This window comes from Peromyscus californicus, unplaced genomic scaffold (assembly GCF_007827085.1).
Source record: "Peromyscus californicus insignis strain IS unplaced genomic scaffold, ASM782708v3 Scaffold_14__1_contigs__length_90479793_seg_2, whole genome shotgun sequence".
Classification (NCBI taxonomy): domain Eukaryota; kingdom Metazoa; phylum Chordata; class Mammalia; order Rodentia; family Cricetidae; genus Peromyscus; species Peromyscus californicus.
Genome location: NW_026294436.1, coordinates 17,313,881 through 17,340,839, shown reverse-complemented (window position 1 = coordinate 17,340,839; position 26,959 = coordinate 17,313,881). Strand labels below are relative to the sequence as shown.

At 46.7% G+C, this 26,959-nt stretch overlaps 1 protein-coding gene across 8 annotated transcripts; it reads left to right on the top strand.

The window, feature by feature from the left end:
• The first annotated feature begins 234 nt into the window (after positions 1–234).
• Pfkfb2 (6-phosphofructo-2-kinase/fructose-2,6-biphosphatase 2) lies at positions 235–26,825 on the top strand. Of its 8 annotated transcripts, none has more exons than XM_052736838.1 (17): positions 235–667; positions 1,302–1,457; positions 8,028–8,153; positions 8,637–8,733; positions 9,119–9,185; positions 9,328–9,402; positions 9,728–9,784; positions 10,705–10,829; positions 13,773–13,980; positions 14,371–14,517; positions 15,187–15,291; positions 15,974–16,103; positions 16,741–16,803; positions 17,231–17,295; positions 17,895–18,074; positions 18,696–18,764; positions 24,973–26,825. In XM_052736838.1, exons 2-17 carry the CDS (start codon positions 1,322–1,324, stop codon positions 25,036–25,038), a joined length of 1,716 nt encoding a protein of 571 aa, XP_052592798.1. In that variant the 5' UTR covers positions 235–667; positions 1,302–1,321; the 3' UTR covers positions 25,039–26,825. The 8 variants fall into 8 exon arrangements, 7 of the variants coding, with proteins under 7 accessions (XP_052592798.1, XP_052592799.1, XP_052592796.1 ...); XM_052736839.1 differs by having other exon boundaries at positions 18,692–18,764; positions 24,973–26,824; XM_052736836.1 differs by lacking the exon at positions 24,973–26,825 and having other exon boundaries at positions 235–338; positions 603–667; positions 18,696–23,789.
• The last annotated feature ends 134 nt before the right edge of the window (positions 26,826–26,959 follow it).

Below are 26,959 nucleotides of genomic sequence, written 5' to 3'. Positions count from 1 at the left end.
ATTGGTTCCCAAGCAACGATGCCACCAAGCCTCACTGTGTCGGCTGGTCTGGGAGCCGGCTGCCCTAGGCGATCACAGGTCCTCCCAGAGGCAGGTCCGCCTCCCTAGGAGCCCGCCTCCTGCCCTGCAGGTGCTTCATTGGTTCAGCCTGCCTCCAGGTGAGGGCTGACGCGCTGGTGGGCGGAGCCAAGCGGACACGTGATTCCCCCCCCCCCCCCCCCCCCCCCGTTCCAGCCGGGGAGCCCAGACTTCAGTCAATCTGCCAGGTCTGGTTCGCGGCGCTCCGGTGGCGACACCCGGTCCACAGCCCGGAGGACGAATAGGGCAGGTCGAATAGGGTGAGCGAGAGTCGAGCCGTCCGGACGCGAGGATGGGGTGCTGCGCGCGGGCGCGGTGAAGGTGCAGAGCGATGGTGCTTAGCCCTTTCGGGAAGTGTAGCTCTCCCCTGGCACTCCTGGGCGGGCAGACCTTCGGGGACGCTGGAGCTGCAGCTGGTGAATTTGTACTGAATTTGGTGAATTAGGCGAGGAGCAGTGCAAGGCTTTTCTTCTTTTCTTTTTTTAATAGAACCTTTTGTCTTGAGCTCCTTGGTATCTATCTAGGTTTCAGAAGTGAAACTCGGTCCCTCCTACCTAATTGATATTAGGACCCAAGGCTTATTTTGCAGGTAAGTCATACTCTTCCGCTGAGCCCCGGGGGTAGGGAGGGAGGCTTGAGAATGGAGAACACTGGAGAACAGAACGTGCTAGGGAGATCTCAGACCCGTTACATCTTCCTTCTTCTAGAGGACATGTTTCTGCCCCTGTCCTTCTCACCACCGTTCCCATTCTTTCTTTCTCTCTCTCTCTCTTTTTTTTTCTCTTTTCAAGACTGAGTTTTACCTTTGGATTGAGATTGCTTTCTTGATAACGCACTTGACTTATTCTCACCTGCACCTCACTTGTGATTGCCACCTCTGTTCCTCCCATATTCTTAAAACTAGAACGTGAGGTCAAGAAGCTCGGACAAGCACTTTTTAGTCGGTTATCTTTGTCAGTTCTGTAAAACAAAATGAAGTGATCATGATAGGAAAATATGCTTCATTAAAAGACTGTTGGAAAGCGTGCTGGATTTGAGGTAGATGAATGTGAACAAGGTCAGCAAATACGTGCAAAGTTGGAGTGCAGCTCTGTAGGTGAAGAATCAGGTTTGTGACTTATCCTAGAGCAAGTGGCTGTGAATTGGGAGGGAGAGGCTGGCCCTGAATCTTCTAGGGGCTCCTTGCTTGTAGCACTTGTATTTTCTTCTCTCTCTTTTCCCAGGTGCCTTCTGAAGAACTACCATGTCTGGGGATAGTTCATCTTGCACAGAACACAGAAGCAGCAGCAGCAGCAGCAGCAGCAGCAGCAGCAGCAGCAGCAGCAGCAGCAGCTGTAAACCTCATGCCTCCAACCTTCGGAAAGCAGGGAAGAAATGCTGTGAGTTCTGATAGAGTGAAGGCTGCTCCCTCTTTGTCCTGGAAATGTCTTTGTATCCCAGACTCCCTTGCTCTGTGGGAGTGAACAGTAATTCTTGGGCATGGCAACGTACATTTTATTTATTTTGTGACGGGGTTTTACTCCAGAGCCCTGGCTTGCTGGGTACCTGCTGTGTAACCCAGGCCACCCTGTGACTCAGGCAATTCTCCTATGTTAGCCTCTTGGAGTACACATGTGCGCCACTGTGTCTGACATGACATAGGATTTCAAACAGAGTCTACAAAGCGGGCAATTTCCTGTCCCAAACAAGTAGGCTTGTTGAAATGTGTCTTTGGAGCCTGACTGCTGTGTGGCCCAGAGTTTCTTGCTGCTTTCGTTGGCCATGGGAGCACTTGCCTGATGTTGGAAACTAGAACAAGTTCTTATGTACGTACGATGGCAGAGTGTCAAGGTGCAGGATTAATCTGGGCCTGTCACTCTCTGTTTCCCTTAATCTCTTGGACTGTGTTCTAGATCGGTGACACTAAACTGCGGGCAGAAGCCAGGCAGGGTGGTCCACACCCGTAATCCAAGCCCTGGTGAGCATCAGGAGTTCAAAGTTGGGCTCAGCTACACATACTTAGTTCAGAGTAAGCCTGGACTACTCGAGACCTTGTCCCCAAAAAGCAAGCAACCAGGAGTTGCAGGTAGAAGCTAGTACTCATCCTGTACCTCCAGGCCTAAGGGGAACGAGCCCTGACATGTGAATCTTGGTGTCTTGGGTCCTTACGTTCTTACAGGGCTAGCCTTGCATTTTGTAGATTCCTTCACATAAGTGCAGAGAGGGCAGCTATGGTAGCAGGGGAATGTTCCCCCGACTTTACATTCCTAGGCAAGGTTCTAGAGTTCCCTAAAAGTCTGGGGCATTGGCCGTCAGATGTTTCTAGAACCCTCAGAAGAGTTTTAGCATGCTTGGTCTTCCTTGTGGAATACACCGTTTTGTTGAAACCCTTCCAGTTGAGTAAAAAGTGCTTCTGCATGTGGGTGGGTGAAAGGAGGTGGGTGGTCAGTTGAGACCAGGTACTGGATGTGTTCAGAGTCTACCCCAGAGGCTCCGTCATGGGGTCATGCTCTTGTTCATTTCATGCTCTTTTATGTGGTGTCCATGACACATGTCCTGGATAGATGCGGGTGTAGTACTGAGCTTGGCACACCTCTGTGGTTAGGGCAGGAAGTCAGTACGGAGGGCAAACTGTCTCGTGAGTAAACTAGGTGGCAAGATGCTTGCTTAATTGTAGACCCTTCATTGGGACTACCTGGGTTTCAACAGTGGTTTTCCTGTTTCCTAGCTGTGCGCCCTTGAGCAATTTGCTTAACCTCTCTCTCCCCCAGTTTACTCTTTTTTTTTTAAAGAATCAAGCCTCCCTTCCCTCTGTCCCCTATGACCCCTTCTCTTTTCTTTCCCCTGACAGTGGCCCACTGTGTGGCCCAGATCAGCATTAAATGTGACTTTCTTGCCTTAGATCCAGAGTGCTAGGATTCCAGATGTACACCGCCACTCTTAACCTAGTTTACTCTGTTATAAAGTGGAGATACTAAGGTTGTTCTCCTGGGAGCGAGGTGAGAATTAAATAAGAAAATGCAGACAAGCACTCAGACGAATGTTGGAACTAGCTGCTGTGTATAATTTTTCACAAGTAACTCTACTTTTTGTATTTACTCTTGAAACAATACATATAAGTAGTATGATACTCAGGTGCTGGCAATACCTCATAATTTAAGAGCCCTTTACTTTTTCAGTGAAGAAGGTTTTCTATTGTTTGACAGTATTATAACTCACATGTTCTGATCCAGTGTGGTCCTCTTAAAGGGAACGTGCTCCTGGTACTAGGGTATGTAATCCACACGACAGTGGAGAGGGATGGGGTGGACGACGTCACAGCCAGCTGGTTCACGTTCTCGGCCCTCCTAGCTCTGCCTCTCCAGCTGGCTGCTTCTCCTGCCTGCCTTCCTAACCCTCTCATAGCTCTTCCACCGGAGGGCTTTTGATTAAGGAGCATAATCCTAGGTCTTGTTGAGGATTTCTAGACTCACCCCTGCTCCTGGCCATAGCTTTTCTTTTCTAATCTCTAACCTTTTTTTTGTTTTTTCGAGACAGGGTTTCTCTGTGTAGCTTTGCACCTTTCCTGGAACTCACTCTGTAGCCCAGGCTGGCCTCGAACTCACAGAGATCCGCCTGCCTCTGCCTCCTGAGTGCTGGGATTAAAGGCGTGCACCACCACCACCCGGCCTTAATCTCTACCCTTTTTTTTTTTTTTTTTTTTTTTTTTTTGGTTTTTCGAGACAGGGTTTCCCTGTGTAGCTTTGCGCCTTTCCTGGAACTCACTTGGTAGCCCAGGCTGGCCTCGAACTCACAGAGATCCGCCTGGCTCTGCCTCCCGAGTGCTGGGATTAAAGGCGTGCGCCACCACCGCCCGGCTTAATCTCTACCCTTTTAAAACTGCTTTTTCTACCCAACTGAAGGGCTCTGAGTTGTCATTTATGTACCCAACTTTTTTTACCTCGTGGTAGGACTGAGATTGTGAGATCCTCAGGAGAGTATTAGTTCTGTTTTGTTTTTTTGTGTGCTGTGCACAGAGACTTGACTGTTTGCTTGTTCGGATCCATCCTCCTAATGAGAGTAGAGTCATAGGCACCTTTTCTGCTTGGTTACCGTGTCCTTTTTAAAAACCTCCCTGAACGGTAGATGTCATTCCTAGGTTGGTTGACCCAGACTCACCCACTCCACATCGTGTGGAGAAGGTCCCTTGTTACAGACTCGCCGCCTGCCTGTGTTGCTTTATTTATAGCTCAGCTGCTGTCTCCTTGCTGCTCCTCACCCCTGCGAGCGAACTTTGAGTCTGGGAAGCGACAGGGCTTCACTTCAAGCCAAAGAATGACTGTAAGGAGCGAAGACCTCAGGAGCCTTCCTGGGACTTGAGATGTTCCTGGTGTGGGGTTGTGGGTGTACCGGCTGGGGTCCTTTTAAGGGACCCAGGTGAGTGGTTTCAGGGGTCTCTGAGAGCAGGAAACGAGGGACCTATATGCTTTCCTTACTAAGTCTTTTTTTCCTTTCTCATGTTTTGGTTTCTTTTATTTATTTTTAAAATATTTTGAGTAGATCTGGAGAAGACAAGTATATTTTCCCCTAAATACAAAAGTAATGCATGCTTAGGAAACTCAAATAATTACAAAAGAAAACATGGAAAGTAAAATCTCTTCCAATCTCTCTTATCTCTGCTAACATCACTTCTTTTGGATGTTTAGTTCTGGTGTATCCCATTACCAAACATAGGTAGACTCATGATATACATAGTCTGTTCTGTTGCCATTTCATTTTTAAGTATGTATTATACTTTGGACTCTTGTTTATTTTTTACATGTTGGTAAATCCACGTTGACCTCATTCTCCATTGTGTGAATCTCGCCTGATAATTGTTTAAAACTTTTCACTGTCACAAAGAACGCTTCAGTGAGCAACTTTATGAGTCTGCATGCTCATGTCAACAGCATTTCCTACAGACGTAAAGGAGCATGACAGACCCAGTGGGAGCCCTCCACCATGTTGTAATATGTTCTGTGAAGTTTCTGGGCCTCAAGATGTATTTGCTGGAGGTTGCCTATAACTGACCAAGGCTGCACTGCCTACCAGAAACCTCAGTTTTCTTAGTGTTTGGGTGCAGTTCTTCCAACTGATTATTTCATGCTCATCAGTCAAACAGCAGTAGATGATCAGATTTTATAGTTTTTTAATGAATAACATTAAGATAACAATAATGATAATGTTTTATGGGTTTCATATTCAAAATACTGGGCCTGTTTAATGTGGATAATGGAAAAAGTCCTTGACCGTGAGGAGACCAAGAACCATTTCTCTCCTAGACATCCTTCCAGATAAGCTTGGAGAACACAGTCATGTTTTCCATGGGACCTTTTGTTATGTGCTAATGTGATGGCCAAGAACCAGCAGATAAGGCTGAATGGGCAGTCATGAGATCAGTAATGTGGTGGGGAAGCCTGACCTTGACTTTCTTCTGTGGTCCTGTGGGCCATGCTCATACGTTCTCTGGGATTTCGTTTTTCCATTTCTGTGAAAGAAACTCTCAAGCTCTCGTTTTCACTAAGCATGCTGATAAAGAGAGATGAATTGAAGCTGGATAAAGCAAGTTTAACTCTGCATAAAAAAGACAAAAGGATTTCAGGATTGGAACAGTTTTCCATGTATGTCAAGAGATGGCGTTACGTATCTCTAGGTCAATCGGTGTGAAGTGCCTTCCCGTTCACACTCAGGTGGTGCTTTTCCTTTGACAGATAGGAACAAAGTTCCCAGTTCTACCAGCCTGGCAGTTTGAGATAGGAAGTATTATTTGAGTTTTTGTTTTTGTTTTCCCCAGAAAGTGAGAAGCCCTGGTTATAGCAGGTGTGTGTGTGTGTGTGTGTGTGTGTGTGTGTGTGTGTGTGTGTGTGTGTGATCTAGGCTGAGGCTGGAAGAGTGATGCTGAAGAGTAGGAATATGGAGTGCCCGTGGCCCAACCCTGTTAGCTTTTGTTGTTAGCTTTCTAGCTTTCTCTGTCCAGCATGGTGAACACAGAACAGCTACTCCCGGGTTTCTCTCAGAGTAGCTCCTAAGCATGCTTTGTTCTAAACTTCAGGGAGGGTAACAGTACCATTGGCGGAAGTGCCTAATGGGCTAGAAGATGTGGACAGAGAGGCCTGTAAGTGCAGCTAATGAGCCACATCATCACATATCCAGAGGAGTATGTGATAAGCTGGAGACCATGAAAACTTAGGGGTGGAGGGTTGGGGGGGGATTTTACTGCTGGGACCTGTTGCCAGGCGGGCCTGTTGCCTCCTGGGGTCAGTGCTCAGGGACTAATGCCCACAGAGGCCACCAGGTGTTGTTTACTTGTTTCTTAGCTCCTTGTGTGGATAGAGATGAAAAATGCTTTTGCTGCTCCATGACCTATCTTGGTGGAGCTCCTGTCCAGAGTCAGCAATTTCCCTGTGCAGCAGGGCTTGGATTCTCGGTGGGTGGTCTCCTAATTCTTTCCGAAGGAAAGAATTCATAGAGACAGTTAATAGAATGCTTAAACAGAAGTTTATTTAGCAAAGCTAAACAAAGTAAAGACACTAAGGAGATTGAAATGGGCGTCTTCAAGGCAGGAAGCAGCCCAGCAGGTTCTGAACTATTAGGTGGGTGCCTTTGTCGTCCCAAATCATGGTGGGGCCACATCTCCCTTTTAGGATATTTCTTCCCATGATCCTGCAGACGGGGAGGTGTCACACCAGCAATGCACATGACATTCTAATGATCTCAGGTCTTGAGGATGCAGACCGTCAGTGCACATGACATTCTAATGATCTCAGGTCTTGAGGATGCAGACCGTCAGTGCACATGTGTGGGGAAATGCCCCGGTGCCTTAGTTTCTGGCACAGTGAGAACAACCTCACTGCAGCCTCAAAGATGCTTAGCCTCAGAGTGTCATTGACACCATCAGGTGACACTTGTTGCGGGGTCCCTTCGGAGAAAGGTGCTAGACGCAGATGGTCCAGGTGCTTTTCTTCCTTTGCTTGTCTTTAGCCATGGAGAGAGCCTGCAGCCTGAGCTGTCCCTGGTGATGTCAGCTTGGGTCTTGGCTTCAAGAAAGGCTTGATCAGGTACAAATGCAGGTCTTTTCTCCACCCCTGCTTGGTGGCAGCATGCACAGGGAGGAGCCAGTTCTGTGAGTGAACTGAAACAGGCCTCTTGTTAGGGAGAAAAACTGGGGCGCACAGGTCTGGATTCCAATGGCACATCTACACTGGACTGATTTTGTGCCGTACGAGTCACAGACTGTCTAAGCCCACCAGCCCAGTGAAACCTATACTTGCGAAGGAACACTCCTGAGAGAAGTTAGTTGCTATGGAGAGGTCAGCACCACCAACTGTCCTGCTTACCAGTCATTCTACCTTTATATGAGCTCTTGAGGCAGGCAGGCCTCCATGTCCTTGTGCTTGAGCCTGAACCTTTATGGAGTCTATTCAGACCTTTCTCCTGTAGGCTTTGGCTACCGAATGGGGCTGTGGTTTAGAAATTAAGTGGGGGAGGAGTTCATGACCTGAGTGTGGTGGCCAAAATAGCTTGAGGCAGGGATTTTTTTTGCAGAGACCATCAACATCTTGCCTGTGGCTCTGGAGGGATGGGTGGGATCCTCAAGGGAGATACTCTGTGGGACCTATTTTAAAGTCAGTCTGGTTTGGGGTGAATAGAATCATAGCTACAATGTTATTAATCATTCTGTCTCTTCCAAATCTTTACTGTGTCTTTCCCTCTTGGGAACCTCTCTGAATGAAGACTTGGGAAAAAATGCCTGGGCGTGGGTTCTTTATGGAAGTCTGCATGACCCTTTAACTCTGTCGCCTCAGTTTGCCTTCTCACCCTTCCTGGACCTTTGCCCAGTAGGCTTGTGAGGACTAAATGAGATGATGACTACGGAGTTCCTCATCTGGACATAAACCTCATGGGACGTGTCGTGTCGTCACTTAAGCCTTGCCTGTCTCCCTTCCTTTCAGCATGGGCCTCCTACATGACCAACTCCCCAACTCTCATCGTTATGATTGGTTTGCCAGCCCGGGGGAAGACTTATGTGTCCAAGAAACTAACACGCTACCTCAACTGGATTGGGGTACCCACCAAAGGTAGGTGCAGGCCCTTCCTCGGGAAGGGAGTTGATTAGTTCCAGGGCCCCACAGGCCTCTGAGAGACTTAATCTTGCTAGCATCGAGGTCCTCTAATACTTCTGGTAAAGATAAAGATTGCTTCCTCGTTCCCTGGATTTGTTGTCCGCAGCCATGTCTCCTGCAGGCCTAGGCAGACCATCCTAGTTTTGATAGAATGCCTTTGGTAGAAGTAGTCAGAATTCAGTGAGAATGTGCTGCCTCATAACTCATGGCACATGTGTCATGTTCTGAACCTTAATGATACCCTGGTGAGACAGTAGCCGAGGAGACAGATGCTCAGCTTCAGCTTGCCCACGTTCTTCACCTAAGTCAGGACTTGAACCCAGCTTGTCTTGGTTTGGTATTGTTTCCAACATGCATGGTGCTTTTTCCATCCCACTGGCCACTCTGTTAGGCCAAGAAGTCTCCTTTAGTGGGGCCGTTGTATTGTTTTTGCTGCAGTGTTTAACCTCGGGGTATATCGGCGTGAAGCGGTCAAGTCCTATAAGTCTTACGACTTCTTTCGGCATGACAACGAAGAGGCTATGAAGATCCGCAAGTGAGTCTTTTTCTTTTTCAAGGCCTGGCCTAAGTCAGCTGTTTCTGGGCAGTTGTGAGACTGAGTGTGTTAGGGTCCAGTTTTTCTCAGGAAATATCTTGGGAGCATTTTAATGCATATGATTAGATTGAAAGATCAGCTTGGGTGGGTGGGTAGCAGACAGGGCTGTAGAAGATGCTTTTGCGTGATGTCTAAAGGGGTATGCGGCCTAGAAACTGGACACGGAGGAAGTTGTAGGAGGGTGTGCAAACTTCCATGGGAAAGTTGAAAGACTTAGTTAGGGGGAGCATAACCAGAAAGAAATTGAGTGGGCAGTACAACTGTGTGTGTCTCCGCCCTTGTTTGCTCTTAGATCTTTTCACCGATTTCCTTTTTCTCCTGGCAGACAGTGTGCTCTGGTAGCACTGGAGGATGTAAAGGCCTATTTTACTGAAGAGAGTGGGCAGATTGCGGTAAGCCGTGTCCGCTGCCCCTTCATCCCCACTCTTCCAGCGTCCTGGCTACTCAGCCCCACCTGAGTAACCAAGGAGTCAGCCTTGGGCCGTGTTTCATTTTTCTCTTCCCGGTCATTTGCTTGGTGTGCTCTCTGCCTAGGTGTTCGATGCTACCAATACCACTCGGGAGAGGAGGGACATGATTTTGAATTTTGCTGAGCAGAATGCCTTCAAGGTGGGCTCTGACCCTATGTTGGAAGAGAAGGGAGGAGTGGAGGTGGGGAGCTAGGATGGAGAGATGGGGATGTAGGTCCCTTTGACTCTGGTGACCACAAGATTAGGTAGGATATCTATTGTGTCCACTTGGGGCCTAGGCCTATCTTTGAGTGTTTTTGTTTAGATCCTTTCTCTGGCCTTTATTTAACCTGTAAGGCAGGGTTGGGGGCACTTCATAAGGAGATCCTGAAGATATGGTAGTTGGGTGGGATGGGTGAGTATGTGCTTTCAGTTAACAATCTGGCATTTTTGACATGATTATCACGCCTTCGCTCCATGGCCAGGTATTCTTTGTGGAATCTGTCTGTGATGATCCTGATGTCATTGCTGCCAATATTCTGGTGAGTGTCATCCCTGTTACCGTTAGTCAGTCAGTCAGTCTCAGTCTCTCTGTGTCTGTTGCTCTCCTTAGTGAGAGAGAGAGAGAGAGAGAGAGAGAGAGAGAGAGAGAGAGAGAGAGAGAGAGAGAACTCTGGGTAGTGAAAGAAGAAAACACAGAGATCTTCTTTATCTGGGAGCATTTTGTACCTTTGAAATCTTCTCTTGGGAAGAGAACCTGGGTTTGTGGAGAATACAGTAGAAATGAGTTGCTGAATGGGGAACAGCTTAGGCTGGGAGCCCTGGCTTTGTGTTCTGACATTACCCGATGGGGAGACCTAAGTGTTGTGCCAGATTAGACTTCTTTTTCTTGTTCAGCCACCTCCTAGGAAGGTTGTTGATTCAGTATCATCTAATGTTACGATCAGCATTGAATATTGCACCCCAGTGCCCTGTGGGGCACAGCACCAGCCAGTGCTCACTGGGTAGGTTGTTTGGTTCTGTGCCCATAGGCATCTTGGTATGCTCTCCCAGAGGTGCCTTCACATCATAGGAGCTGGAGTTACTTTATTTGAGGAAGAGGCAGTGACCCCTAAGTCAAATACCGGGTCACATCCTCTGTGCTGAGAAGCAGTAGGGGAAAATTGGAGCCCATTCTGTGTTTTTAGGCAAATACATAAAGGGCTCAGGGCTTAGAAGCAGCGTTAGCTGCATGACTCCCTCTGTCCCTTGGCCAGAAGGCAGGCACATGACTCCCCAGTTGTCTTCCCTTTCTTGGTTGCCAGGGTCACAGGACAGGATGGGAGTGTTCAGTGAACGGGGAATGCCAGTACTCTAGTGAAAGCTGTTTTTATGGACTTCTTCTGTTTTTAGCAGTGGCTATTTGTAGGAGGGCTGTTAAGAACAGAATTCTGACCGGGCCCTTATGTTCCTGTGATTTCAGGAGGTAAAAGTGTCAAGCCCTGACTATCCTGAAAGGAATAGGGAGAATGTGATGGAGGACTTCCTGAAGAGAATTGAGTGCTACAAAGTCACTTACCAGCCCCTTGACCCAGACAACTATGATAAGTAAGGTTCAACACCATGATCTGAGGGTTGAGGCAGGAGGAAAAGTGTCTTTCTCCCTGTTGGTCTCGAATTCTTCCTGGTAATCTAAACTTATGCTGTTTACGTCATTTCACAGAACAAGGTTTTTGTTGTGATATTGTCTTAGTTAGGTTACCATTGCTGTGTTAAGCACAATGACCAAAAGCAAACTGGGGAAGAAAGGGTTTATTTGGCTTATGTTTCCACACTGTAGTCCATCACTGAGAGAAGTCAGGACAGGAACTCAGGCAGGACAGGAACCTGGAGGCAGGAGCTGATGCAGAAACCATGGAAGGGTACTGCTTACAGGCTTGCTCCTCATGGCTTGCTCAGCCTACTTTCTTATAGAACCCAGTACCACCAGCCCAGGGATGGTACCAACTACAATGTGCTGGACCTTCCCCATCAATCACTAATTCAGAAAATGCCCTGCAGCCTCATCTTCTGGAGGCATTTTCTCAATTGAGGTTCCCTACTCTCAGATGACTTTAGCTTGTGTTAAGTTGACATTAACCTACCCAGCACAGATATTTATGTGGGTTGTGTGTTTTACCTAACCGTACTTAACCATATTTCCCCTCATCAGTTTTTCTTTTCTAATCTCTAGAGCAGTGGTTCTCAACCTGTGGGTTGGGAACCCCTTTGGGGTTAGAATGACCTTTTTTAGGGATTGTGTATCAGATATCCTGCATGTCAGATTTTATATTATGATTCATAACTAGCAAAATTACAGTTATGAAGTAGCAACGAAAATTTTATGTTTGGGGTCACAACATAAAGAATTGTATTAAGGAGTCTCAGCATTAGGAAGGTTGAGAACCACTGCTCTAGAGCAAGGTTTTCCATCTAAGCATTAGTGACATTTTGAACTGTGGAATTCTTTGTTATAGGGGCTACTCTGTGTACTCTAATATGTGTAGCAGTCTCCATGACCTCTGTCCACTAGGTACCAGAAACACCTCCAAGCTGTGACAGCGGAAATGTTTTTAGCTATTACCAAATGTCTCCCAGGGACCCAAATCGTCTCTAGTTACAAAGCACTGCTCCAGATTCAGTAAATCTGGACTATAATGCTATAGGGTATCTCTTAGAGGTATGTCATCAGTGTTGAAGTTTACCATATATAATCTGTATTTTAGTATATGTGCTTGTTACATATATATCACATGAACTCAGGGATGCTGCCTGACAGAAGGAGAAATGTCTGATCAATGTTAGCCATTCTGACTGTGGTAATGTCTCCTGGCAGTGAGGCATAGAATACAGACTGATTGGCCTGGTGTCGGGTATAGTGACATGTTAAGTCCATGTTGCAGAAAGGCAGTGTATGTATGGAAACCTGTGGGAACATTGCCTTATGAAATAGTGTGTTTTGTTTTGAGTTTTTGAGACAGTCTCAAGGAGTCCATGCTGGCCTTTAACTTACTATGTAACAGGATGACCTTGAACCCCTGACCCTTGTGCTTCTCCCTCTGTAGTGCTACGATTGTATTTCCAAGAAATAGTGTTCTATCCACTCATTTCTCATCGCTGTGACAGAACACCTGGCATCAGGAACTCGGGAGGGACGTTTGTTTTGGTTTAGTGTTCAGCAGGTACAGCAGCACCGTGTGGGGACAGCGTGGGAGCAGGACTGCCTCCCGCCCCATGGGGGTGGAAGGCTGCTGCTTGCTCATGCTTCAGAGGCTCAGGAAGCAGAACGGTTGTGCTCCTCTGGCTTACTTTCCCCTCTCCCCCCAGTTTTTGAGTCAAGATCTCACTGTGTATTCTAGGATAGCCTTGAGCTCAGGGCAATCTCAGTGCTGAGATTACAGGTGTGAACCCCCATGCCTCTCTCCCTCTTCTCTCTTTATTCGGCCCAGGACCCTCTAGACCATGAGATGCTGCTGTCTGTAGTCAGGGGGAGGGTTGCGCCCTTATTTAGTCTTCTGTGGGAACACCCTCACAGACATACCCAGAGGTGTGTCTCTAGTGCCCTAGGCAGTTCTTAATCCAGTCATGCTGATTATCAAAACCAGCCATGTGCACAGCCCAGGATTAAGTCACTGGAGTTATCTCATTAATGTTTTGAGCTTTCATTTTCTTCAAATGGATTTCCCAGAATACAAGTATTTAGAAGCATTTCCGTAAGAAGTGGCTGAAAGGCACTGCCCCAGATATGGCATAAGAAGATACCTTCAGTCTCTCAAATTCCTTTGTAGAAAAGCATTCTACAGAGATATTTATGTTTATAAGAATGTATGTTTATAGATTTTTATCTCTGGTGGTAGGTCAGTGGGTGACTTACCTTATTGTATCATTTTCTCCTGATCATTGTTTGGAATAAGCTCATATTACTCTAATTTTAAGAAAAATCCCATGGTTACAAAGCAAATAGTTAGTGGCAGTGTCTTTGAGAGAGGTTGATTAGGTGGTGCAGGGTGTAGCAGGCACTCTGGTTTTTTCCTTCCTCACCCCCCTCACCCCCTGGAGTTGCCATGCTCTGTCTGGATTTTGACCACATCATGGGGGGCCCACATGTGTCTCACCAAATTTTGAATTTAGCAAAATCTTCAAGTCGCTTAGTCTAGCTCTGGGAAGCCTGAATTGTGTTTCCCACACTTGCACATAGGCATGGCGCAGGATGGACACCGGGGATAGTCCGTACTTGCTGGAAGTTCAGTCAGTTGTATGCCGTCTTCATTTGAAGATGTAATCTATCTCTTAGCATTTGGTTGTTCTGTAAATGTGGCAGTGTACAAATCATTCTCCCCATACGTTTTATTGGTTCATTTGTCTTGAGTCAGGGTCGAACTCGAGCCCCTCCTGCCTTAGCTCCTAAGTGCTGGGGTTGTCGGCCGGGGCCGACAGCCTTGCTCCCTGCCCACCTCACTCCTCGTCTCAGATTTTCTTACCGTGGAATTCCTTCTTTCTGCCCTATCCCAGGGATCTGTCTTTCATCAAGGTGATAAATGTAGGCCAGAGATTTCTGGTCAACAGAGTCCAGGACTACATCCAGAGTAAAATTGTCTACTACCTTATGAACATCCATGTCCAGCCTCGCACAATCTACCTTTGCCGGCATGGAGAGAGCGACTTCAATCTTCTGGGGAAGATTGGGGGTGACTCCGGCCTTTCACTTCGAGGAAAGCAGGTGAGTAGTTAGCCAGCAGGCTGGATTTCCTACGCTTAGAGTTAGAAGGGCATGCTGGAGGTCATCTGTTTTATCCCCTCCTGCTTAAATCCCATTGGGGCTTAGGCTGTGGTGTCACACAGCCAGGCAAGGGCTGAGGAGGACGTTCTCTGCTTACTGCTCGTAACTCTGGATTAGAGTGTGGGTCACTTGAGACCCTTTCTGCTGTGATCATTCAGCCATCAGGAAATTACAGGGCACTATTTGTGATGTGACACAGAGTCCCTCCAACTGAATTTCATTTCCTCTTGGGTTTATAGTTTGACCATGGCTAGTAGTCTCTGTGTGTATTGTGTGTGGGGTATGGTGGGTTTTCTTTGTTTAGCTTTTTTTTTTTTTTCCAAACCCCAGTTTGCTCAGGCTTTGAAGAAGTTTCTGGAGGACCAGGAGATCCAGGACCTCAAAGTGTGGACGAGCCAGTTGAAGAGGACTATTCAGACTGCTGAGTGTCTTGGGGTGACCTATGAGCAGTGGAAAATACTAAATGAGATCGATGCTGTGAGTCAGCGTTCCTGATTGACACTCTCAGAGGTTACAGCCTGGGTAACTTAGAAAACCAGAATCGTCACCTAGAAACTGAGGAGTCGGAATCTGGCCATTTCAGAGGTTAGGCGAGAAAAAGGTCAACTCCTCCTCCTCAGGGCTCTTCTCATACCTGAGCCCAAGGCAGGACACCAGTCTCTAACTGAGTCACTGCTGCTTGTATCGAGTGGCGCTAACAAGGACTCATTTTGTTTCCCTGCTAGGAGAGGGAAGCTCCTAATCACTCAGTCCTGTACTACTTGCTTTGATCATTCAGCCAGCAGTTCTGGGAAAGTCTTTCCCCAAATTTTCCTTGGCATTCTGTATTGCTTAGCCCAGATACATATTTCTTTTTGTTTTTATTGATACCAGGGCTCATTCTAGCCCAGGTTGGCCGGCCTGGAACTCATGATCGTCCTGCCTCTCAGCGTCCCAAATATTGAGCTGACAGGTCAGCTTAGACGCGTCTCTTTCCACCTGTGACAGCTGACTTTGGCCACAAATAGGTGCAATACGCGGAAGGCCGGCCTCAGCACGTGGCCTCCACACATAGTGAGGCACTGGTGTTCCTCAGTGTCACCGTCCTCGTCTGGGATGGGGAGAGCGTGGGCGTCACACGTCCTGACGCTGCTATGGCTCTTGCAGGGCGTGTGCGAGGAAATGACGTATGCGGAGATTGAGAAGCGGTACCCCGAGGAATTTGCACTTCGGGATCAAGAGAAGTACCTGTATCGATATCCTGGTGGGGAGGTGAGGCTTCACTGACGTGGAGTAGCTGTCTAGTGCTTTGCTGGGCACTTTTCTCAAGGGGAGGAGAAAGGGTGACCTAGGAATCCCTTCTTACCCTGCCTTTGGTCCTGCTGTTTAATTCAGCTTAGACAGTCAGCTTTACATTTTGTTAACTTTCTAAGATCCCTAGGGGACAGGGTGACAAGATCCCTTTTGTGCTGAGAATGTTAGAGAATGAATGTGATCTTGTTACTTTTTCCCTTCTCTTCCCTCTCCTCCACTCCTACAGGCAGATAGAGTCACTTAAGTAAGTACAGGGCGTGAGTTACTTCCTTTACCATGTTTTAGGCACTGTCCTTTTTGAAATGGCTTTCTACCCTAGGGTGTGCGTGGCAAGGGTAAATGAAATGTAAGGGCAGAGGTTCAGGAACCTTCTAGAACTCTTTTGTTGCTCTACACACTGCCTATTAATGTCTCTGAGGAAAAGAGAAATAAATTGCATTTCTTGAACGGTGGTTTTTGGTCTAAATAATTGCTTTTGAAAGATCAGGATGTTCTTAGGAAGCCAGGGCTGGGCAGTTAGGCAGCAGAGAAGCACTATGCCTCCCCCGCCAGAGTAGTCTCTTGAGTCTGGAACTTAGCCACCAGCTTGGCTGCTAGCGTGCACCTGGCCTCTTACCAGCTCTCCTCACTTCTCCCGAAGTCATACCAGGACCTGGTGCAGCGACTGGAGCCTGTCATCATGGAGCTGGAGCGTCAGGGCAACATCCTCGTCATCTCCCACCAAGCTGTCATGCGCTGTCTCCTGGCCTACTTCCTGGATAAAGGCGCAGGTGCTGTTTGGTGGAGGGGATAACACACACACACAGGGACAAGGCTGGACGTGGTGGTGACGGGTTCTTGACTACCGGCTCCCCTTTTCTTCCACTCATGTGGAGCTCCCAGCCGCTGTCGGCCCACCGCTTGCTCACTTGAGTCTGCCGCTCCCAAAGCTGGCAGTGGAGGATGGCTGATTGGATGCTGCCTGGCCTGCCGAAAGGGTCACCTCCAGCCGACCTTACTGGCAGCGTCAAGGCGGGGACTTGAACAGTCCAGTTTGTCTGTCTAATTATTGTGGGTGGTTTATTAGGACTGTCTTCACCCTTTGCGAGTGGGAATAGAGCAGTTTTAGAAAAGCAGTAGGAAGTGCTCCTCTGGCCTGTCTTTCCCCAGTCCTTAGGCTGCTTGAAGCCTTGCATCTCTTTTTTCATGCATTTCAGATCTACACTGGCCCTTGTTTCCTTCCTTACCACTCGGTAGCTTGGGTGGCTTCTTTGGACCTGCCAATTTTCTGACTTTAGGGGAAAAGCTGTGCCACTCTAGGTGATGGTCAGGGTAAAGAAAGCTCATGGGCCCTTAGATTCTCTTTTCCTCAAATGACCGTATTCCTTAATACTAAGACTTCCCTCCCCGGGTCTTTTTGTCTTTCAGATGAGTTACCATACTTGAGGTGCCCTCTCCACACCATCTTCAAACTTACTCCTGTGGCCTATGGTAACTATGAGCTTGAGCTGGTGAGAGGTGGGATCTCAGGAACATCAGGATATATGTGTCAGGGATGTTCTGTTAGTAGCTTCCGCTTGAAAAGAGCATATGCACGTGTGTTCCTCTGGAGTACATGTATGCATGCCCCAGTGTATGCTCGACCATGCTGAGACTGAAGAGTTTTCTTTGAGCTGCTTCTTGGTGGCTTTTCTCTCCTCCTCTCTACCCCCACCCCCTCCTTGTTGGTAGTTTATTTCTTGTGCTTGGTTTTATTTTGTTTTGTTTTTGGGATTAGTTGGGTCTAGCCTGGAACTCCAGGTAGTGTGGAACTCATGGCAGTTCACCTGCCTCAGCCTCCAAGTACTGGGGTTTCAGGAGTGAGCCACCATGCCCGGCTCTGACAGCTTTTCTCTCCTGGTTTGTTTTTTATTTTCAGGTTGCAAAGTGGAAACAATTAAACTGAATGTGGAGGCTGTGGACACACATCGTGACAGGCCAACTGTAAGTATTTCCTAGTCACCTTGAATCTTTGAATCATTGTCGTCAAGAGGCTTGGGTTTCTTTTATAAAGAGAAACAAAGCCAGAATTCGTGGCCTGTCATGGTCTCCTCACTTCCAACAGGGAAAGATGGAAGGGATTTTTAGTTTTTAAGTGAGTATCTCTTTCATGAATCGTAGCCCTGAAAGTTAGCTCCTGGGAATCGAGTTCAATATAGAAAGGGTTTGGCTGAAGTGAAATGTACGAATTCCCTTGCTGCACCCCCAGGGAAGTCTCCATTTACAAAGCAGGATCTAAGGGGTCATTACCAGTATAGTCAGGAGCTGCCAGTCAGCTCCTTGGTCTGCTCTTGGCAACCTGTGTGGACTTAAGCAACCGCCTTTGTTGGCTCCTTTACTGCTCTTCAACGTGGTACCCAGGGATCTTCCCCTGTGATGACCCTTTTATTCCTCTGGGGCTGTGGGCCCAGACTATGCCCTGCTCGGTCCTGTGTGTAGAGAAGCAGGAGGAAGAGCGGTTATGCTCAGGAGCATTGTGTGACCTCTATGGGTAAGGTTTGGTATGGCTTTCATGTATGTGGTATCCCTCCATTTCCAATCAGCACAACTTCCCCAAGAGCCAAACCCCTGTAAGGATGAGAAGGAACAGCTTTACGCCTCTGTCCAGTTCGAACACAATAAGGCGTCCGAGAAATTACAGTGTTGGGAGCCGGCCCCTCAAGCCCCTCAGCCCTCTCCGTGCCCTGGACATGCAAGAAGGGGCGGACCAGCCGAAGACCCAAGTCAGCATTCCGGTGGTGTAACTGTGTGTCTCCCTCCAGCTTTGGTCTCTTGCCCTTGCCACTAATCAACAAGACGTCCTTTAACTTCACCCTGCTCCTGTCCCAACATTAATCTGAACGTGGACTATGAGCTCATGCGTGTGCAGAGCAGCCTTAACCATTCTCTAGTGTAAACACCTCAGCCGGGGGCAAGATGGCAAGTTGGGTCTTTTGAGGACAGGTTCCCAGATGGGATGGTCTGAAGGAAGAGGAGCCAAGCATGAGTCATGGACTTGGTTCTTCTGCCTCCTCATGTCTGACCCACTAATGTCTCTGTGAGGTGTGTGTGTGGGGGTGGGGTGGGGTGGGGAGTAGCTTGGGAGGGAGTGCTGAATAGAGGGAGATAAAAAAACCCCATTTGTCCTTTACCTGTGTCCTTTTAATCTGTCCTTACACTCCTTACTTAACTCCATGTCTTATAGCTTCTCTTTGGGTTGTCTGGTGTGGTGCATGGCATTGTGGTGTCTTAAAGGAACGGATGGTTGATAGGGGTCTAAGCCCCATTGGTGCTGTGGGTCTGCAGGTGGGTCTGGATCTGCACTGGGAGTCTTTCCCTTCCCTTCTCCCTTCCTCTCCAGCCAGGTCCTGCAAGGGTCAGCCCAGGCTGCAGACCATCCACAGAAAGCCCTGGAGTTTGCAAGTGGACATAGGGTGAGAGCTCTTGCCTCTTTTCCTGAGAAACAATCCGAAGTTTTTGCTGCCCTGGGGAGCTGGCTCTAAGGCTGTGGACATGTTTTGGTTTGTGTTACTCACTGGAGGAGCAGACAGTCCTTTGCTGGTGTGGAGTGGGCTGGGGCTGGGGTGAAGTCCAGATCTTACAGATTCACAGTTCAGACATTTTGTCCTGTGGTGCTCAGTTTCTTTGAATTCCAGTAGCTTTCCTGCAGCCCATGGTCTTTGGGGCTGTTTAAAAGCACCCCGATCTACCATTGAGCCGTGAATTTCTCCAGGCAAAAGGCAGGGTGTTCAGTAAATTCAGTAAAGCTGCTCATCATACTTTTTAGAATAATTTCCTTAAGCTAAGTTTTTACATGAAAAATTATTTTTTGAGCATGAAAGTTTTGATAATGAATTTAGCCTCTTATTGGGGCATTTTGTTGGTATTGGAAAGCTATCTCAGTATTCCAAGGAGTCTCCTGAAGTTTGGCTCTTGGAAGTTTCTATGTGTCTATTACTTGCTTAAAAGAGATTCTCTCTGCCTTGGCCCCAGGGCCTTGTCTGCTGAGCTCAGAACCAGTTCACCCGTGTACACTTTCCTAAGGGACAGATCTAAAGGTCTCCTGAGATTTTTCAGAAGAGACAGGGGACTCCCTATCTCTCAGCTGGTCTTGTGGGGCCAGCTGGTGAGCGAAAGTTAGCAATTTTCTATGAGACTTTGTCTTGTGATAGAAAGCTTTTTGAATGATTCTTATCCGAAACAGTCCTTGGACTGTGCTGTAGAAGTTTTGAAATACATGCATGCTTGGGTTCCCTTGAGTCAGGCTGAGTACTGCCTCAAAATCTCTGGGTTTGGAGCCTAGATCTGTGGGTGTTTAAATTACTTCCTTAGTGGTCAGTCCACTAAGAGTCAGTCCCAGGTTGAGAGGCCATTTGAGGGGCTGGGGAGATGTCTCAGCCGTTCAGAGAGAGCACATGCTGCTCTTCCAGAGGTCTAGACCATGGTCCCTGGCATTCATGATGAGGGGCTTACAGCAAGCAGCCTGTAACTCGAGCTTCAGGGGATCTGGTGCTCTCTCCCCGCTGTCCAGGTACTTCGTATATGTAGCTTATATATACATAGACATACAAATACACATAAATCCCATTTTATTAAGCTGAATAGAAAAATGCCAATATATTGGTATCTTAGGCAAGAATGTATCAGACTGGAAATTGTGAATTCTTGGTTCTGATGCTGGGACAGAGCACAGTTTTGAATGAGTTACCCCCTCAAAGGCAGGCTGCTTTGTTAGAAAGGTGTTCTAGTCCCATCTTTTACCTTGGCATCACAGGGGGATTGCAGCACATTACTGACTTAAACACGTACCCTTGGATCCACACTGAGAATGTAGGCAAGGTGAAGGTACATGGAGATGGAGCCTGATGGAGGTGATCATCACAGGCGGCTGACTTCTGGCCTTGAGTCCTTTACCCATCCATCCTTTAGAGAATACTTGAGTCAGTTTCAGAGGCTGCCTGGATTCCTGAAACTCATCCAAGACAATGACACTGGGAATTCCTGTTAGGCAGTGCTCCTTGTCCCCTCTGGACCTTTGTTTGTGGACACTAGCCTTGGTGAGGAAAACACATGCAGAAAGACAAAACAGAACAAACATTCTCCGTTTCCTTGCCCTGGATATTACAGACAATACAACAACCAACCAACCCTTAGGAGGCCAGGCATGTATGCGTGTGAGGGCGGGCCAACTGGGACTGGATAGCCTATGCGGGGGAAGGCTTATTCCTGGAGGAAACTGAGTCTCTCTCTCTCTCAGCAGCCTTGATTGAGGAGGTTTTTCTGCGTACATGTGTATACATGTACAATTAACTAGAAGAGATTATGACCTGGAAAGAGAGTAGGGAAATGTTGGCGGAGTTGGACGGGAAGCAGGAGGGCTAGAATACAGTACTCATGTATAAGATACTAGAAATAAAATTTAAGAAGACAGAGGATGTAATTGGTGAATGGATTATCAAAAGAATCAAACAGGCTGGGAGAGCTGACATAGGAGGAGAGGATAGCCTGTCTTCGGACTGTTTTCTGGCTCTACGGCTATGAGACCCCAGAGGTTTGGGATGTCCTCTCCCACAGTGTGAGGATGAGTTGTGGTCTCGGCGGTATGTCTGGTACTTTTACATGGTTCCTTTGTCTCCTGTTGAGTTATTAGCAGCTCTGGTCTAAATTGGCATCCAGTCCTTTCTCCTGCTGCCAGGTAAGAGTAATTCAGAGCTACTGAGTGGGAAGAGGAAGAACACTGGTCCAACAACTAAGGATCTAGGCTCCAAGAGGAGCCGTTGCTGACCACTTGAGCTAGCTTGTTGTAAATACCGTCTTCAGGGGCGCTTCGCTGAACCGTCATTCTGACTCAGTCCGCTCCTCGCTCTCCCGGCTTCCCTGTTAGTTCACTCCTGGTGCAAGAAGAGCTGGGGAAGTCTTGTTATCCCTGGATAACAAGGAGTGGAAGTTGGAGCTGAAAAGCAGCAGGGTTTCAACATCCTTCACCTTTTAGAGCAAGATCCTTCAGAGGAGCTGAGCAGGGGAAGCAGGAAAACAGTGGAAAGTGCCCTTACTCCAGAGCTGAGGGAAGTTCCACTTCTCATCTTCCCGCCTTGTTACTTAGGGGTGGGAGATGACCCTGCTGTGCCTGTGTCTGTATCACAAGCCCCTACCAAGAAAAGGTGACTTGTACCTGTATCGAGGCTTTCAGTTTTGCTGTGGAGGGAATAGGTGAAGACTTGAATCTACCTGTGTAAAATGGAAGAGAAAGTAATAGTCTGTATTTATTTATTTATTTATTTAGTTAGTTAGTTATTTTTAAACTCAAAGCTGAATGGAAGTTGAAACCCCGAAGAATGGTGGGAGTTGTAGCTCAGTGGTAGAGTACTTGCCTAGCACGCAGGAGGCCCTGGGTTCAATCCCCAGTCCTGGGGAAAACGAAAACAACACTGAGTGAGAAAGTCAGGCCATGGATTGGAGAGAGAAATCTAGAAGAGAGTTAAAGAACCACTACTGTCCCGTCTTGTTTCCAAACTAGAATTTAGCGCTTACTGATCATTGATGTAGGACCTTTTCTCTTGGTAAAGGAACCATTTCATAATTTTTAGACAGGCGTTATGCTATATGTTCCTAAGTTCCTGGTTCCTAAGAAGTCAGTTAGGGATGCAGCAGGATTGTGTTCCTAGACCATTAAATGGTTGAGCATTTCAGGCAAGGATCTGAGTAATCCTCTTTGAAAACCACAGTTGATCCCCCAGGCCCCTCATTTGAGAAAACAGTATGATTGTTAGGGAATAAGCCTGCCTGAGGATTCTTCTGGGACAGGTGTCATCTGAGTTCCAGAGAAGCTCTTTAGTGTTTAGAGTGGCCAGTGAACGGGGAAGCACGTCAGGTGCCTGAGGTAGCTCCTAGTGATGGGGTTTCACGCACATCCCCCTGCCCTTGCTAGTCTCAGAAGAATGTTCTGTTTGTTGAAGTTTTAGTAAATTACCCAGTTTTCCTTGTATTCATTTTTACTTGTTTGTGTTTTAAAGCATTTTTATTTTAAAACTATGTAATATGTAACAGTTGAGCCAGGTAGCAGGACTGCCGTGCAAGATCTTGACTTTTCCCTAGAGGTGGTGGACACACATCAGAAGTGTGGCTGAGAATTTTGTTTTATAGTGTCCAGAAGACGAGAGGTCTGTTTGCCAACTGTCTCTCATTTCTCATTGTCCTGATTGGTAGTCTGTTTACATCACTATAATTCCCCACCTATTACACACGTCCTTTAAGAAAGGAACTGGATATTATACTTGTTTCCTTTATGGAGAAGTTCTGTACACTATGACTTTTCATAGATAATTATTGTGTAATAGTGGCCAACTTCTCATTATTTTTTAAAAGATGATGTTGTAGATTACTTGTATGGCATTTTGTGATCCTAGCTAAGGTAATGCTATAAGAGTTGTGAGTTACAGAAGTACAGTAACAATGAAGTTGTGACTTTACTTGAAGTTATTTCATCCAGTCCCCTGCTTCAGGGTAGGACTTCCTTTTTACCATCCATTTCTGAACCTAATGTCTCCTCATACTATGCTGTCATGTACTCTCACTGAGAATGCTGCTGTTTTTAGTCTGCTGTGTGTTTGGCCTTAATCTTACACAAAGGGAAATGTGCATTCAAAAACTGATCTCAAGAGTGACTCAGAGTATTTCTTTTCTTAAGCCTTTCACTGGGTGTGTGACTAATATTCATGTGACTCACTTTTTCAAGAAACTTCTGAATGGTGTGTAGTTTTTTGTTGTTGTTGAGGCAACAAGGTCAACTTACTCAGATGTGGTGACTTTTCTGTGGCAAAGGGCCTATCACCAATGGGGAGTGTGATACAGAGAGGGCCGAGCACTGCTGGTCTGGATTGGGGAGTGTGATACAGAGAGGGCCGAGCACTGCTGGTCTGGATTGGGGGTGTGATATAGAGAGGGCCGAGCATTGCTGGTCTGGATTGGGGGTGTGATATAGAGAGGGCCGAGCATTGCTGGTCTGGATTGGGGGTGTGATATAGAGAGGGCCGAGCACTGCTGGTCTGGATTGGGGGTGTGATATAGAGAGGGCCGAGCACTGCTGGTCTGGATTGGGGGTGTGATATAGAGAGGGCCGAGCACTGCTGGTCTGAATTGGGAGTGTGATATAGAGGGGCTGAGCACTGCTGGTCTGGATTGGGGTGTGAAATAGAGAGGGCCGAACACTGCTGGTCTGGATTAACGTGGGCTGAACTTAGGAAGCCCAATAACAGAATTTTATTGCAGATTTCTTAGGCACAGGTCTGCTGAAAGTGGGGATGTCAATCCTTAGTAGCATTCTGATTTATTCTCATGATAACTGATAATGAAATACTGCGTTGGGTCCATTTAAAGTGTATATAATTGTATTCAAAATGTGTTTTATGTGCATGTCTGTATAGAATGGGTTAATAAAGTTGTTGAGTAACTTGACCGTATCAGAAGGCTTCTGGTTTTATTACTATTATTATTATTATTATTATTATTATTATTATTATTATTATTTGGTTTGTATTCTGAGTTGTTCTTCCCATCCACTGTCTTCTAACACTGCCTCATGCTAGACAAGCTGAGACTTAGCAAACCACTAGACGTTCTCAGAATGCCTGGCGTCTAGGGTCATGGGCATGGCTCTCTTCCACCTCCTTCTGGGGGAAGGTGGGAAGGACATGCTTGGTAGTACATCAACTTTAGTTGTCAGTCACTTGCACCTTCTGGTACCTGTGCAAGAATTAAGAACTGCAATAGACCACACTACACGGAGCTTCTGTTATCTATTGTAAAGAAAAATTTGGGAGGTCTTTCAAAATTTACCGGGCTGTTGTTTCTAAAATACATCCTGTCTGTTTCCAAGCAGACTTCAGCCAATGGTATCAGATAGTACTCAATTTCTCCTGGAGCAGAAGATACCAATGGGTATCCACTGTTCTCTTGCCTTATCCCACATTGCGCCAGCAGGGACTCAGAGCTCATTAGTAATTCAGAATCAGAGGCTTCCTTCCAAACCTACTAAACCAGGATTTTAACAAGATCACTAGGTGATTGGATTCATAGGTACATTTAATACTTGAGAAGCAAACTTTCTAAGGAAAAGAATTTCTTACAAGGTAAATGTTCAATACCAGTTCATGGGAAGAAGTTGATCTGCTCTGGCTACTGGTTTCAGGGTGGACTGGGGTAACCATAACAGTTGGGACCCTCCTCAGAAGCCCTATAGCATGTGACTTCATTGCTACTCTGTGTGTGTGTGTGTGTGTGTGTGTGTGTATGTGTGTGTGTGTGTGTGTTCTCTTGGCTGATGTAGCCTGTATTACCACAGAGATCCAACCTATCTCTGCTTTGTATCTTAGATATGTAACTTACAGTCCAGTTCTGAAACAGACACATACCTTGTTATTGTCATAAGGTCAGCTTCTCTGGGAAAGAAGCCATTAAATGGCTAGGCCATTAATGTTTACCTGAGTCCCCAGGTCAAGGTGTGTGTAGGCATACCAGTGTGTCCTCACATGTGTGTGGATGTGGGGATGTGGTGACGAACAGTTGGGGTTGGGGATGGATTCTCACTTTTCTTTGGGCATCTGGCTGTGGTATAATGGCTTTGCTTCTCTTTCTGACTCCTAGGAAGTGGATACTGTTCTGGCTGAGCATAGACGCCCCTCCATGGCATCCCTCACATTGCTCTCCTGATGGTGTGAGGCTGAGCCAGACCTCTCCGAGGAACTGGATCTACTAAAAAGCCTGGGATGCCAGCATCACTGAGGCTAGAACAGGAAATTAAGTGGGAACTTCTCATTTGAGGCTACCAAAACTGAGGCCTGGAAAACCTTCATACGTTTCTTCCCTTCATGCCTAACCAGGATTATTACTACACTGTGCCTCAAAAATCTTTAACAGCCTGAACGAGTTAGTTCTTATGTCTTTGTGGAATTTGCAAATGCCATTCTACTTAGGCATTCAATATTCTACCTGTGACTGCTGCCTGCATCGTTAGCTGGGGGTTTCCCTAACATGCAAATGTACTGCTTTAGAATCGGTTTCTAGGTGAGGATGAGCTTCAGGAAGCCCTTCCTGCTCAGTGAGAGCTGCCCATTGCATCCGTTGGAGGTGAACAGGCTGAAGTGCAGTCTGAGTACTAGCCGGTACCTCTGGCAGTGTGGGAAATGAGACATACGACCAGGTAAATGGAGGGCGTCAGGAGCTCAGCTCTGAAGTGCCTCTTCCCTGGTGACAGAAGAGTAGTATCCATGGCTCCCTTTTCAGTTAGAGAAGTTTTTCTTGTTCCATACTCTTTGGTGCAGGGTCTGGCTGCCAGACTTCCCCAAAGGGGACCAGCCTTTACCTTCGTTTGTAGCTAGTATGTTTTCTCTCTGAGGCTTGTGCTTCACATAGCCGGAGAGGACGGATTCAGTGCCTCCTGAGGGGTTGAGAATGAAGGCTAGGTCGGACCATCTCCATCCCACCAGGAAATAAAGATGGCTTCTTGATAATAAATAGGCAGAGGCAGACATGGCCCTCACATCTGTCTCGTTGATATGGTGTCTGGGAAAGCTGTGGCTCTGACTGTAAAAGCAGTGGTCCTGTGATGGGGGGCCTCTGATCTAGCTGTCACTACTGTGATCAGCTGGTCCCCCGTGACACTTGACAGATGGAGCATGGCCTCTATGCATCAGTGAGTGGATGCCCCTCCCAGATGAGTCAGATTACTGTTCCTAGATCACTGAGTGTCAAAAGTGTACACTCCGTCACTACGAATGCTCTTCTATTGTGTTGATCCTGAAGAAGAATGCAGAAGCCACAAGTATATATTACCTCCCAAGTAGAATCTGGTGTTTTTTCACTTTGTTTTTGTTTATTTCCTTTTCACTTGAAATGCTCACTTCTTGGGCAGAAAGATTGTAGCAAGAAAAGTCATGAAATACAGCTTTTTCTACATGGTTCTTTTATATATCGTGGACAGTACTGGAGACGGTTACCTAAGTAGGATGTGGTGAACTGCGGGCAGTTCAGTGTCTCCCACCTTGCAGCTTACTTTATATACATATCACCTGGAGGAAGACACCTTGCTCTGCTTAGTGTAGGGAATGTCCCTTGGCTGCTTGCAGCATGCTGTACTACAAGGCTTTTGTTCTTGTGGTACGGGCTGATTTCTGTATTGAAGTACACTCCTTTCCAATGGTCAGATGGTATTTTTATGAAGCTATTTATTGTGTGTGAGGATTTTGCATGTATTTAATCAGAATGTCATCTGTGTTCTGTGTTCTGTTAGCTGTGTAGGTGACTTGAATCCTAAGCCAAATGTCCATAGTATTACCTTAGGTTAAATTTGTAGAGCATAAATACCTGTGTGTGTAAAAGAATGATAACTATGTTATGATAGTGCATTTCTAACATTTTTTTCATTAATTTTATTATAAACCAAGAAATGTATTTCTCTGGAGAAAAGTTCTCTCTTGGATAGTAAAACCATGCTGAAATATCTGAGTTACATAAACTGCTTTTGTAATAAAATAAAGTTATTTTTAATTAAAAGGTGCAATGAAATTTTCAATTCATACACAAAAAGACATCATTTGGTACATTACGGATGCACATAGTATTAGTATTTTCC